This window comes from Fistularia commersonii, chromosome 3 (genome assembly GCF_037954325.1).
Source record: "Fistularia commersonii isolate RoL2024-O1a breed Wild chromosome 3, RoL_Fcom_v1.0, whole genome shotgun sequence".
Taxonomy (NCBI): Eukaryota; Metazoa; Chordata; class Actinopteri; order Syngnathiformes; family Fistulariidae; genus Fistularia; species Fistularia commersonii.
The window spans coordinates 224,489-238,778 of record NC_141286.1 but is presented as its reverse complement, the minus strand read 5'-3'; the positions used below and the strand labels follow the sequence as shown (position 1 = coordinate 238,778).

The 14,290-nt window shown below is 39.9% G+C and overlaps 1 protein-coding gene across 2 annotated transcripts; it reads right to left on the bottom strand.

The window, feature by feature from the left end:
- Positions 1-6,206: 6,206 nt before the first annotated feature.
- Positions 6,207-13,583, bottom strand: polr3glb (RNA polymerase III subunit GL b). Of its 2 annotated transcripts, none has more exons than XM_086140594.1 (8): positions 13,443-13,583; positions 11,272-11,495; positions 10,291-10,420; positions 9,320-9,388; positions 7,943-7,999; positions 6,833-6,915; positions 6,639-6,749; positions 6,207-6,421 (listed from the first exon to the last, which is right to left on the bottom strand). In XM_086140594.1, the coding sequence occupies exons 2-8, from the start codon at positions 11,395-11,397 to the stop codon at positions 6,335-6,337; spliced, it is 663 nt and encodes a 220-aa protein (XP_085996720.1). In that variant the 5' UTR covers positions 11,398-11,495; positions 13,443-13,583; the 3' UTR covers positions 6,207-6,334. The 2 variants fall into 2 exon arrangements, with proteins under 2 accessions (XP_085996720.1, XP_085996729.1); XM_086140603.1 differs by having other exon boundaries at positions 6,207-6,418.
- Positions 13,584-14,290: the final 707 nt, after the last annotated feature.

Here is a 14,290-nt window from a genome sequence, read left to right as displayed (position 1 = left end):
GCAAGCAGCCTCAGCAGAGACCCAGCAGAGACCCTCTGCCTGGAGCATTCCTCGACCGCCAGAGAGACATTGTCATTATACATACATACATACAACAATTCATTGTACGGTTGAACCATTTCTGTAATGCCGTATAAAAGCAATTAAATGTGAACTATATCTGCCAATTTGATGTGCATAATTACCCATAACCATACAATATAACTAACTAGTCACAACCTGTCTGGACCAGGATATAAACATCAATATACTTGATCAACAACCTTTGGTAGTTATCCTAAAAAGACATTGGTGCCAATGTTCAGTCGAGACAGAATTTAGGTTGTGATCAAATTTAGGGCGATCAGAAGTTTAAAGAGGTTGCCAGGCTACACCAGTCTCCATCAAGCAAGTTGAAGTCAAGCCCAAGGCTCAAAAGCAAAGAAATGGCATCGTAAAAATTTTAAATGCAAGAAAGATCCCCAGGGGCTCAGAGCTCGTCCCACCTCCTAACTGAACCTCTCTGTCACACCTCAAGCACACCTCACCACCGTCTCACAGCTGGCATACATGTCCTGCACCATTCTAACATACTTTTGTGATGCTCCAGACTTCCTCATACAATTACATTGCTCCTCTCTCAGCATCCTGCCTTTTGCTCTTTCCCATCTCCATCTCTCTGGTTTACAAACCCATATAAATCATTCTCTCCCTCCTTGCTGTCCAACCAACCTCTAGTTTTACCTTGCGCTGCATCTCCCTGTACTCCTATCTGCTCTCTTTAGTCCCGCTTCTCCTTTGCTAACCCCACTCTGTATATTTATCGGTACTCCTTCATATCCTCATTCCACCACCAAGTCTCCTTATCTACGTTCCTCCCAGGAAAGATCTCCCTGATCACCCCGAGCCTTTCCAAACTCCTCCCTAAGACCATATAACCCTTCTCCATTTCCAAGTCCACCCCTTCGTACTCACTTCTGCCTTTGTCCTCTTCATCTTCCTTGTCACTAGATTCTTCCTACAAACCACCATCCAATGCATTCTGACTCTGCTCTCACCTACCATTACACAATGAAACACTTTGTGTTAAGTTTGTAAGCTTTTGTTTTAGTCAAAGATAAATATTACTAATATTATCCAGTAATATATAAATATTACTGGATTTGCAAATGTAAGATCCAAAGGACAAATGGACCACAGCTAGAAAGAGAAATGAATGGCTAATAACTTCTACTGACTTTTAACATTAAGACCAAACCAAAGGCCAAACAAAGAAGCAAACACTACATTAGTGCCCTTGGTAACAAGCCAATGCTTGGAATTATGAAGATGTAACTTAAAAAGCAGTGGGAAGATTCTATTTATGGAGTATAACTGGTGAGCTGATTTAAAAAGGAGCCAAACAAGATTTATGTCTGGTTTACATTTTTTATATTCTGCACGTCTTCAAATGTTATATCCTGGAGAGATTTTGCAAAGACAGTTCCAATTTTACTTACTTATTTAGAATTTTTTTATATATTTGTAATTATATAATCATTTGTATGATTATGTATTAATGTATCTATATGTAGCCAGATTTTTGATCCATAAATTTTATGTGATTTGGGATTTTAAATGAAGGACATCTTGACTCAAAATATTTCTCTTTGCATCTTTAGATGATCAATGACAATACTGTTTTGAGCCCAAAATCTGAAAAGAGTAACGTAATATCTATGTGAAGAATTACTGACAACATTTTATATTTAATAATTTTTCCCATCAATTATTTAGCCCTGTATAAATGTGAATACCATGGAGAAGACAGATAAGTTATTGATTATTATAGGCTCCACAGACTATATTCCTCCTACGCTTGTATTGAATCTTTACTCGTTGATGTCCTGCTGATTGTTTGTGTAGGAGCCATTGTTTAGTTGTTTATGGTGGTGACACCTGCTGGCAGACCCGTGCACCTTTGTGTCACAGCAGGGGTTAAACGTCCAGGTGTCTCACCTGTGCTAATGAGGTGAGCCTTTCCAGAGACAAAGAGCTGCGATCAGATGAGAGTTGGAAATGTTTGGAGACACCAGCAGGCAAATGGGTTTTCTATTGATGAATTGATTGATTGATTTTTGGAAAGTTTACATAAATACAGAGTTTCATTGACTGCTTTCTATGGAAGAGATTTGGAAAAATATTTTAGTTAACACTGAAAGTACTTAAGGAATAGAGGAGCTTTCTTCTAATCTATTGAAAGCCCTGAGGTGTGTTGATGAAGTGACTTATTGGAGGGCACAACAGAGTTTGAAAACCCACTCTGCTTTTGGAGTGACGGACTTTACATTTTGGAATTCTTGGAATTTCTTACTGGATTTACTGGCGTTGACAGAACCGGACTGCAATTCTACATTACATTGCCGTCATTTTGCAGACGCTTTTATCCAAAGCGACTTACAAAAAGTCAAATTCTACACTTAACGAAGGACCTGCATCTTCACCGGTGGCGTGAGTAGAATGTTGAAGTGCATGTGGGCCGCCCTGCTTTTGTGCTGCTGTGGTCAAATTTAGTGAATGAACTTTACATTTGTACTGGTATTTTTTGATTTAAAAGACTTGAATGGATTATGCAAAAAGACTTTCGGGTGGAAAGACTTCAGTTAAAATTGAAAATGTCTGAAGTCCAGAATGAAGAAGAAGAAAAGAAACTGTTTAAGTTAAGAGCTACTCGTCAAAAAAAATGAAATGAGTGGTCTGATAAAGCAGGGCAGGATAAGGAGACTGCGCTAAAATACATGTTTTGTTTTTTGTTTTTGTAACTCAATTTTTTTAGTCGACCCATATGATATGGTATCTATATGTATAAGCTAAGTATTGTACTTCAATCATCAATGATACATATAATGATCAAAGTACAATACTTAGCTTATTTATTTAGGAAAAGATGTTTGCAAGAAAGACAGAAGTTTTCAGTTTGCAAGAAAGACAGAAGTTTTCAGTTTGCAAGAAAGACAGAAGTTTTCAGTTTGCAAGAAAGACAAAATTTTTTTCAAACAAAAGAGAAATAATGCGGGTGGAGACATTGTTTTAGTTGCAGACCCGACTGCACCAAAGAGTGATTGATGAACAAAAAGATTCAAGGGAATTATTCATAGTGTAATTTAAAAACAGACAAGTGTTGTTGACCGTCCAATCAGAAACTTAGTTGTTGGAAAATGACATGTACATATGAATGTTTATGCGATTTGTATTGATATACATGTACACTGACATCTTGTTGCATTCACCTGGACTGTACACCAAACTGTACACACACGCTGCATGCACACTGTATGCACACACACACACAGTATGAACACACACACACACACATCTATTGCATACAAACACGCACAAAATGAACTCTTGTGTGAGCAGTGCTTCTTATGGTGCAATGGACTGTCAAAAAGGACTTTAACTTGAAGTGGAATTAATATTAAAAAAGGGAAACTTGTGCTGAATCACTGAATTTACTACTTTGATGTTTAACGTCTTTCTGATTTATGAATTCTGAGAAAAATTATATGTCTCCATATTATTGTACCTCAACCAGTGGCGATAAGGCGTGTGGAGTGTCTGAGCAATTGTTTAGTTGTTTATGGTGGTGACTCCTGTCGGCAGACTTGTGCACCTTGTGGCACAGCAGGGGTCAAATGTCCAGGAGTCTCATCTGGGCCAATCAGGCAAGCCTTTCTACAGACAAAGAGCTGTGATCAGCCAGAGGTGGCGATGTTTAGAAACACCTGCAGGCAAATGGTTGATTGATCTCTTTTGGGAAAGTTTGAGTTGTTACAGAGTTTCATTTACTGTTTTGTTGGAGGAGTTTGACAAATATTTTAATGAACTTTGAAAGTCAGTCAGAGGAAGTCACTTATTGGAAGGTACTACTTTGCAATAGGTAATTGTTATTGTTAAACCAAGGGGAATGGTGGAAATGTGGCTATGGTAGGTTGGGGAAGAGAGGAGGAAGGTGTATGTAGAGAGGATAATAGTCTAAGCAGACATTTCATTGAGTGAGTGAGTGAGTGAGTGAGTGAGTGAGTGAGTGTGTGTATATGTGGCCCTGCGGCCGACTGGTGACCAGTCCAGGTGAACCCCGCCTCGCGCCCAATAACAGCTTGGATTAGCTCCAGCATCCCCTGCGACCCTGAGCGCAGGGTAAGCAGCAGAAGATGCTACTGCTTGGTGGTTTCTTTTCTTTCTTCCCAGAACAATGTTGGAGAAACCAGATTGTGGGTGGTTCAAGATTCTGAATGGACTCAAGACCCTCTAGCATGCAGAGACAAGGACATTGTGACCAGGAAATACCCTGGTCCAGACCACCGTTGGCACCACACTGAGAACTGAGACTGCTGAAAGCCTGTAGCATATTTGGGTTTTCTTTATTGATATAAAATTTGTACTTCTTTGTCATAACAATAATGTTTTCTATTATTAGGAAAATACACAGGGATGTTAATTATTTTTCTTTTTGGGGTTTAGGGAGAGTAATTTGAGGCAAGGCGAGGTCCGATGACTTGACTGGCCTTAATTTGAACATTGTTTTTATTTTAGTTTTGAGGTTCCCAAATGTATTTGCTCATGAAAATTCCTACCAAATTTACAGAATCCTCCATTTTGGATTGGCTCGAAGAACTGTCTGTGGTTCCCTCAGGCAGAGGAACTGTGAGAGAATTTTCCTGTCCAGACTGTGTGATGGGTATTATGAGGAATGAAGTCTGCCACTCTCACATTCCATAACTTGCTAAGGTTATGCTGAAGCACGCAGGAATAGAACAATTGCCATTATAAATGTTAACGTTGCTGTAATGCTCTTTACTGCTCCTCTCATCTCAAAGGGGGAAAAATTAGGAAATATCAAATATGTGAATGGCCTCACTTGTTCAGACTTAACGAGTTCATAAGGTCACCAGACCCAACCAGTTTACACTGTCATGAAAGTTTGGCCAGAGTCAGTGAGGTCATATGGGCAGAATGTGAGACGGGATATATACATTTTATGGACCCCTCAATTAAGGAAATTGGAATGGGTTAATGGCTGTAGGCTGGGAGAATTGATAATCTCAGTGAGCTTGGAAGTATTTCCTTATGAAACACCCCAGATGTCCAGAGGTAGATTGCCAAGCTATATTAACTGGTGGGATACAAAGATCAAGAGACATTCACACTGGCCAAATGCTCTGCCGGCAGACGACGGTGCCTGGCTTATGCTGCGCTTTTTCAATCATAAAGACGGTATCAACGGAATATTCATCATCTTTTTTTTGGTAAACTACAAGAGGATCTCTTTTCAATGCAGTGAGCTGGACATCCATCCATCCATCCATCCATCCATCCATCCATCTTCTGCCGCTTATCCTGCACTCAAGGTCGAGGGGGATGCTGGGGCGAGAGGCGGGGTTCACCCTGGACTGGTCACCGGTTGGTTGCAGGGCCACATTTACAGACAACCATTCACTCATTTAGGGTATTTTTTCCAGTTAACATGCTGCGAGAGGAACCGGAGAAAAACCTAGCACACTGGGAAAACTTGATAATTTCACTTATAACCACTGCGCCACCGTGCTGCCTGCTTTACTTATATATACAAGACCGTTAACATCACCAACAGCAAGCTCCAAAGCATCAGCTCCAAAGACAGCAAGTGAAATGTGTATACTTATTGCTGACACTGCAGTTGACATCATACAACGGTCGGACTACCTCAGAACATTCATGTACGATCTGTGCTCGACTGTTTTGCCAAAGCTGTCAAACTGCTTCATCATTCTATCTGTATGGTTTATGTTTCTAGTGTCTTTTTAAAATCAATTTATATATTGAATTCATTGTGTATTATTATACACTTTTCTCAACTTAGATTACGTTGTTTGGCATTCACGACGGAGGGCAAAGAAATGATTTCATTGTAAAAGAAAATACATTTCATAACTCTGCACGACAACAGTCTTGATATTTAAATGTGACACATTGCAGTGCATGAAAAACACCACTAAGGCCTTGAGGGTTAAACCCAATCCTAAAACAAATGCTTTAGTAGCTATAGTTTAATTTTCAACAACTTCTAAACCAAGAATTTCCTTCTGTGAGATTCAAGCTTCACACAAATGCCTTAAACATTAACAATTCCAAAATCAAAAGTACAGCAAATCCTCTTTCAGGATCTTTGTCAGGATCTTCACTTAATTATTTTTCTGATGTAACACTTTTGTCATATTCAACCTTTATTAACGATTTGGCAAAATGGCAGTTTAAATCACAAACATTACAAAAACCTGCAGAAATAATTATCCATTGTTGAACATGAGTTGGTCCAAGTTGTTCATGCCGGTGTTCAGTAAATAGCTTCATCCATGTTGTCATCACTGTCTCCTCCAAAGTCCTCTCCGTTATCAAAATATGACATGATGTAGTCCGTCTCCTGCAGAGACACAAAATAAATTGACATAAAATTACTGTTCATATTATTATAGATTATTGGCTATAACACCAAACCAAGATTAAAAACACAGTTGGAATGTTTATGTTCGTACACCATAATAACTGTGCTGTGGTTATTTCACTGCGACAATGAACCCTTGTTTTTGATTGAACTTGATTTATATTAAACACAATACAAAAATATGCATTCTTATCACTTCCTCCATCTCTTCCTCGTCATACTCCTCCAAAGCCTCGGTCTCCTCCTCTTCCTCCTCCTTTTCTTCACTCTCCTCGGAGCACTGCTGCGCCTCCTTATTTTCAAGTGTCTGAAACAGACTTAGGTCGTTGTTCTTTGTGTTGTGAGGCTCTTTACCTTCAGATATGAATTGAAAATGTCAGATTGTCTTACATTCAGTCTTATGAGTACTTCACTTTTTTCTCTTGTTATCTTCTGGCAAGATCGAACCCTTTTTGACTCAACGACTGAAACACCTGAAAGGAACACAGAGAACTCAGGTCATCCATTCCACACACGTCTAAATAAGGTAACCAAAGTTTCATTATTCTGAGTTCAATCAAACTCCTCTGTTATCACTCAGGATACCTTTTTAGAAAACATCTTTGGCTTTCAAACCGTCAAGGGAATCATGAGCTTTAGGTGACTCTTCGTGTCAACTTCAGACCTTATTATTGTCTTCTTCATTTCAATTTGCATTTGGTTCTTTGGATAGAGATGTTATTGTTGGAACTCAAACAGTTCTGGAAACATTGTGACACGGTATGATTAGGTCAGTCTGAATTTATTGATCTATGGGTAAACTATTTGTGATAAAAGGAAATTTGCTAGCTTTCAAACCTCCAAGGAAAGCATTTGCTTTCAATGATGCATCCACTAAAGTTCTTGCTGCTGCTGAAAATAGTGTCAGGGACAACTTTACAAGTCAGCTTGAGATGACAGGGATTTCGGTCCAATCGCTTTGCTAAATAAGCAGGTCAGAGGCATTTTATGTGTCCATTATTTTCTGTCATTGAAAGTCGTATTGTATTGCCAGCAAACACATTGTACAGAAGAAAACCTTAAAATTACTCTTGACATGTTAGTAAAATTGAGAAATTCTTAGTCCACGTTGATTAATTTATCATACCCATCTTCACTTAGCTCATTACTGATGAGCATAAAATTAAAACCATTCTTTGGAAACAGTGACAGTTTAAATTGTTTTTTTTTTTTTCCCACGTACAGAGAAAACTGTACCAACGAACCCCACTACACATTCAGAACACATAACTACAGAATCATTCAACTGAGAGACTACAGTTTCCTTCTTTCAAACCAACACAACATTTTAACCCCCCCACAGGAACACACAAGGTAACTAAAGTACATGTTGTGGTACTTCTAGTGCAGCATGAGTTGTTATTGTTAATACCACGCTATTGCAAGTAATGTGTTTTTTTTTGTTTGTTTATTTTAGTGCTTGTAGTGTTTCAGCTATTAGCAAGTACCATGGATACTGACTGTTCTTAGGAGTTCTCTTGAGGGGCAATCGTAGTTCATTTGGGAGTCTCTTCCAATCTACAACATAAAACATCAGGCAAGTTGGATAAGAGAACAAAGAAGTAAAATGTGTAAAATTGTGGTATCTTACAATGTCAAAAAATAATTACACACAAACAATAGCACCAGCCTTTTTTTTCATTTATCTATTTTTATTTAGTGTAAATGACACGTCAGAGGGCTGTGGTGCGCAAGCATCTGTGCTTTGAGGTACAGGAAACTCTTGTTCTTGTTTGAATCAATGTTTTTGCCTCTTCGTACTTCTGTGACAGTTTTGATGGACGTCGAATCTTGGTACATACATTGTTCATCGTTTGACTCACGAGCTTTCCTTGCAAAAGGGACACAGAGAGTACAGCCTACATTTCCTGTACACATGGCAGAAAACTGTTGAGGTTATCTGCCACAAAGCTTATAGGCCTAAGTATAGTTAGACACGATATTTCATTGATTGAGGGTCGGGCTTCATACTCTTCCATCTCATTTTTCAGTTGGAGAATATTTTAGACTAAATACAGTGCCAGACTTATAATTCTTGGAAAAGGCTTAACTGAAATTTAATGTTGACCCGCTGTAAATATTCACAGCAAGAGGGTACCTGGTTCAAATCGTAGAGAGGCTTTGTTGTTTGGAGTTCTCATGTTCCCTGTGTCTGAAAGGGTTCTCAATTTTCCTTTTGACAATCCAAAACCAAATGTGGGATAATTGAAGACTAAATTACTCTGACATAGGAATGAGTTACTGGTTTAGTCCTGTGATCAAACCAGCTTGCACTCCGCTTCTTGCCTACTGATGACTGGAAAGGGATCTCGCCTCACTGTCGTTGACCAGGGCTCGGCAACCTTAAACACTCAAAAGAGCCATTTGGACCCGTTTCCCACAATAAACAAAACATAGAGAGCCAGAAAACCCTTTTGACATCTAAAATGAAGATCACATCTTAACAAAATGTGATATACATTACACAAGCCAAGGTTTTTTTTTTTACCTCAAACCATAGATGCTTTTGCAACTATCATGCTTCTGCGTGTAAGACATAAATTGGTAAACTTTGGGTGACTTGGTGAGCTGTTCCAACTTGGAGTATTCACATGTATATTCCAAGTCGAAATCTAATTTCTGGCTTTACCACCGCTACTGGAATGGTAGGAACTGTGCCTCCTCTACTTACATAGGGCAATTCGTTAATACCTGATCCTCAATAAACACCTGCCCACAGCTTCATTACAAAACATTTGTAATTGCTTTTACAATTCAATTAAGTTTTCTCCAAAGGCGGTGTTGTGCATCTTTTCAGGAGGACATGGAAACAACCCAGTATGTATTGAATGGTCTTACCTCGATTCAGTTCCAGCAGACTGTCTGGGCGTTCATTGTTGTGGTATTTATCGGAGTACCTTTCCACATCTGTAAAAGAAACACAGCAGTTTTGTATGTTTGTATTCATGACCCAGCAGATCAAAGAGAACTTATAGTCTGAGTATTTCAATGATGAGAGACTCTAACCTGCTCAAAACCCACTATTAAAAGTAAAATATACCACCAGTTTGTGATCAGACACTTACTTTGAAAAGGATGTTTATCATTAAAAAAATATCAATAGTTCTGCAAGAACAAAGATGTATTCATTTTGAACATAAAAATACTGAAAAGAGTCGAAAAAAGCGATTAGTCTAAAACTTGAAACTGATCCTCAACGTTGTTAGTGTGGACGCCCCACAGGTGGGATCTGAGTTGTACAGTGAGTTGGATGAAGGGATGCAAATATACCCAGAAGTGAGAGGGTTAATTGGTGCGGGCAACAGACGCAATGAAGAAGTGATGGACAGGTTTGTTCCAGGATCGGAACACAGAGACGAGTGATTGTGGACTTTGCAAAATGTGTGCTGTAAAAATTCTTTTTCAATAAGAGACAAGAACAAAGGGTAACTTAGAATGGAGTCAGGAGCACACAGGTGGACTACATCTTGTATAGATAATGTTATCTATTTGAGATCAGTGAGTGCAAAGTAGTGGTAGGTGAGAGTTTAGCCCAGCAGTATAAGATGCTGGCTTGTAGGATGAATCTGGTGAAAAGGAAGTCGAAGAGGACACGTGTAAGGCAGAGGGGAAAAGCGGTGGAAGCTGTGTGTTGTATAGTTTGCTTACAAACACACCTTCTCCCTCGCTGAAAATTGATTTTCAGAGTGTATGGTGATGAATTTAAGCTGGAGAGTTATTGATTTATGCTTGAGGTGCTACATTAGAGCCTTTAAATATATGCACTTTGGTGTTTGTGTGTGTGTATTCATGTTTGTGTGACCTCTTACCTCTCTGTGCACTGGCTGGTTGGATGAAGAAGGGACGACTCTTCATAGCTCCTCTAAACTCCTGCTTAAGAGCCAAAAGATAGTCTACCTCCTCACCTCCTGTCAGTGGAATGGGTTTATTCTCCATAGCCTCCATCACACACACACACACACACACACACACACACACATAGCCAAATATGTAAGGCAGCAAGGATCTACAGTACTTTAAGAGACCCTGAAAAACTGTTTCTGTGCTATTCGTACCACTACGGCCGTCTATTGAAAGGGTCTGTAACTTGAAGAGCTGGACTGGGTAGTAATGAACAGTTGTTCATTGGGTGGGAGGATGTTGTGAATTGCTTGATTTGATGTATTATTTACAGTTCATATGCGTTTTTTTTTACTGTTGTTGTATTTATTATCATTTGAACCATTCACAGTCAATAGAACACAACATGAGAAACGTGGTGATGATAATGGATGTGTTGGCTCTTGGAGAACAGGTTCTGTTTTGAACTCCGGACAGATAATTTTAATTTGACGGATAAAAAAGGAAGTAGCCTCGTATGTGTTTCCACTAAGTTGCTCTGTTTCTTGTGTTACATTACAATATGTCTAGCCAAGCTCTGCTGTAGCGCTCGAGCTGTAGCTCAGGAGAATACAAGTTCGGTTGCGATACACCCATGTAGCCCGTCGTAGAGAGACGTTTCCACTAGATGGAACACCTGCTTCTGGTTTTTGCAACTGTGGTCCTCACAATGTTTTTTCCCCAAATATGTTCACTAGTATTGCTGTACAGAGCTAGGCTTTTCAACTGTTATTAATTCATATGCTTTCAAATTATCTTGAGCTACTGACCTTTTCTTGTACACTTGAGGGCATGTTTACATGGAATGATACCTGACTAATTTCTGCTGCTTGAATTTCTGTGTGTGTGTGTGTGTGTGTGTGTGTGTGTGTGTGTGTGTGTGTGTGTGTGTGTGTGTGTGTGTGTCTCACAGGAAAAGGAGGTGTTGGTTGTTGGATGGATGGTGGAACACTGTCTCCTTTGTTGATGCCCAAGGCCTCTACACTGAAACTCATCATCTTCCGTCCGCGGCCGCGGCCCCGGCCATGTACCGCCATGTCTGTCTCCACTCAGTTCACACAAGAACAGACCAGATCAGACCAGCTCAGCTCCGACTGGGTCATGTGGCTCACAAGTTGGTTGCAGGTTTGACGATCTGAGGAAACCGTAAACAAAGCAACAATTAAGGAAAAGCCAGAACTACTTAAACTAAACATACATTTTGTCAAGAACAGAAAGCAAAGTAACTCTGGATTGCAGATTATGTGGCTCATGATGCTTCAAATGTTTAATTATTTATTCAAAAGTTACTTTCAAATGTCTATCCATTTTAAAGGACACATGACCAAATGGAGTCCCGTTGAAAATGTGGGCTGAGGATAAGAGAACAATAAACTAATGGCTTGGTGATAAAAGGTAAGGTTTGTACCAGTTTGTAGCTGTTCAGTTTGCATTGGTAAATGATAGACATATGAAATATTAGAGTGCATATATTATATATGCTGTGATAAAGATTACATATCTATACGTTTTGAAGATTTCTCAAAGACACTTCACAAATGCAAGATAGCCTTTGAAAGCCTCACATCAGCACGATTATGTTGTCAGACGAAAAATACAATCGTACTTTCTATTAACCCTTTGCAAAGTTGATACTGGTTCAGCCCCATTTCACCATGAGTATGACTTGTAAAAAAACAAATCGGTAGCGTTGTTTCAAAGCTTGAACTTAAAAATAGTGTTGTATCTCAGAAAACAATATAATGACAGATACAGTTCACCTGGCTGAGGTCACATTTGACCCTGTAAGTCGGCAAGGGACATTTAAAAGTATGGACATAAGGAAGAACCTAGTACAACGATGCATCCCTCGCTTACAACTATGTGACAATTTGTTACATCGCGATTTTCTTAATGCTTAAACATTGTGCTTTCATCTCCATGGTGAACCAAAATAACAAAAGCCCATTAGTAATTGAGGTGACACTTTAATGAAGCCCTACTTTAAGAGCTCCACATTTCTTGGGATCAGCTGGAGACAGCAGAAATACCTGTGAGTTATCATTGTTTACAGAGCAGATGTGCCAATACAACTGTATCTTGATCAAAGTAAAGGGAACCTAACATGATCGATTTTCAAATAATTTCTTCACAAAAATGTTGTTTTTTCATCCTTTTTGAGGCCTACAATTTATTATTTAAGGATTCAGGAACTTCATGTGATTGTAACGATTCAGCATGTATCATCCAGAGTGACTTGTTACTGAGTCACCTGGAGATTCTAATGGGTGCCATCATTCATCCCAGGTCCCGCGGGGCGGGTTAATGATAATCTTTCATAATTATGATTAATAACAATTTAGTCCAGGGGTTCATCCTGAACTGGTCCCCAGTCACTCGCAGGGCCACATGCACGGACAAACAGTCTCTCACTCGGGGCAATTTTAACCGTTTTTCTCTCTCAATTAACCTGCCGCATGTTTTTGGACAGTTGGTGGAAACCCACCCACCGAGAAAGGGCCCTTATCGTCTTCCAACCTGGGTCTTTCATGCAGCCACCGTGCCACCCCTGGTTCTCTACTTCACACACACTTTCATGCCAAATGTGTATTTCATGTGGTTGGATATGAGAGAACATGGCGGTAAGCAACAGTTCCTGACAAACGTTTCTTTCGGTTGAAGCATTATATAATGTCACGACGACGTGACCCGGTGCAGAAAGATCCGAATTCACAAAGCGCCACTATAAAACGCAAAGGTATAGCCAATCGTGTAGTAACGTATGTATCTAATTCATGCCCAAACAAAGTATCCGTGCGTTTTCTATTTTACTAGACGTGCTCCACTATGTGGCACTCACTGGGGAAAACCAAGCAAAACTCCGTTTGTGCGGAGAGGCACGTTTCCTTGCTGTGCAAAAACACTGTGGGTTCCTTGAGTCCTAATACTCATTTGCATATTCAGGTGGCCTAACTTTATTCCAGAGGTTATTTAAAAAATGGTAAAGGACAAAGCAAAACGGACTGTCCACGATCAAACAAAAAGGACAACGCCATGCGGGGGAAAGACCAGCGCAAAACGCACAGCCTTAAAATCGCATTACCGGCGGTGTGCGATGGTCGCCTTGTTGGCCGTTCTGCGGGTTTTTCTCCATCTAATATGTTGATCCGACTTCCCGCAATCTCACGTCATCGGCACGCTTTTGTTCTTTGGTGGATGTTGACTGGACACAGTGCCACCCACCGTCCAGGAGCGAGGAGGCGCCTTTCTTCGTCCCAGGAACTTGGTCATGGGAGATCCGTCTCTATCGGCTTCACTCGCAAAAAAGAGCCGACTCTTTCGGCTCCCAAGTGGCTCCTCGAATTGTTGGGTTGCTTAAATGACCAAATTATGAGTAATAATACGTACTGTTCAACAAAAAAAACGAAACAAAAACAAAACAAACTATACAATATCTCAAGTGTTTAATATTTATAAAGCTATATTTGTATACCTAAAGAACAAAATGCTACAAAAATAAATGATCAAATACAAAAGGTCCAATATCTGTGTATATTACACATTTAATTTGAATAATTCATTAATCATAATTTAATAATTAACTTCTACACTGGTAGGCTGCAACAAGTTTCTCAATAGTAATTTAGTCAAGTTAGTACTTACTGGATTTCCGAATGCTAGTCTTCTGAACTCTTCTCTGTTCTGAGCTGCAATGTTGCGGCGGCTCATGATCATAGTAGACACTGGGGCCCTGCTCACGCTACTTTTTAATTTGTGGCAGGGTATGTAAGGGGCGACTTGGGAAGGGGCGAGGGGCTTGGACCCCTTTTGGCTTTCTCGACCATCCAGGGTGAGATAAATTCACAGCCCCATAACACGGGCGTCCGTTGCGAAAGTGCTCTGACTCCCCCGTGTCTCTTTCCCTACTGTGGTCACTGTGCCGTGCGTCTG

Coding starts and splice junctions, on each gene's coding strand:
- polr3glb (XM_086140594.1), bottom strand. CDS start 11,397: ATGGCGGTACATGGCCGGGGCCGCGGCCGCGGACGGAAGATGATGAGT. Junction 9,389..10,290: donor ACCAGCCAGTGCACAGAGAG/GTAAGAGGTCAC, acceptor TTTCTTTTACAG/ATGTGGAAAGGTACTCCGAT. Junction 6,422..6,638: donor ACGAGGAAGAGATGGAGGAA/GTGATAAGAATG, acceptor GTGTCTCTGCAG/GAGACGGACTACATCATGTC.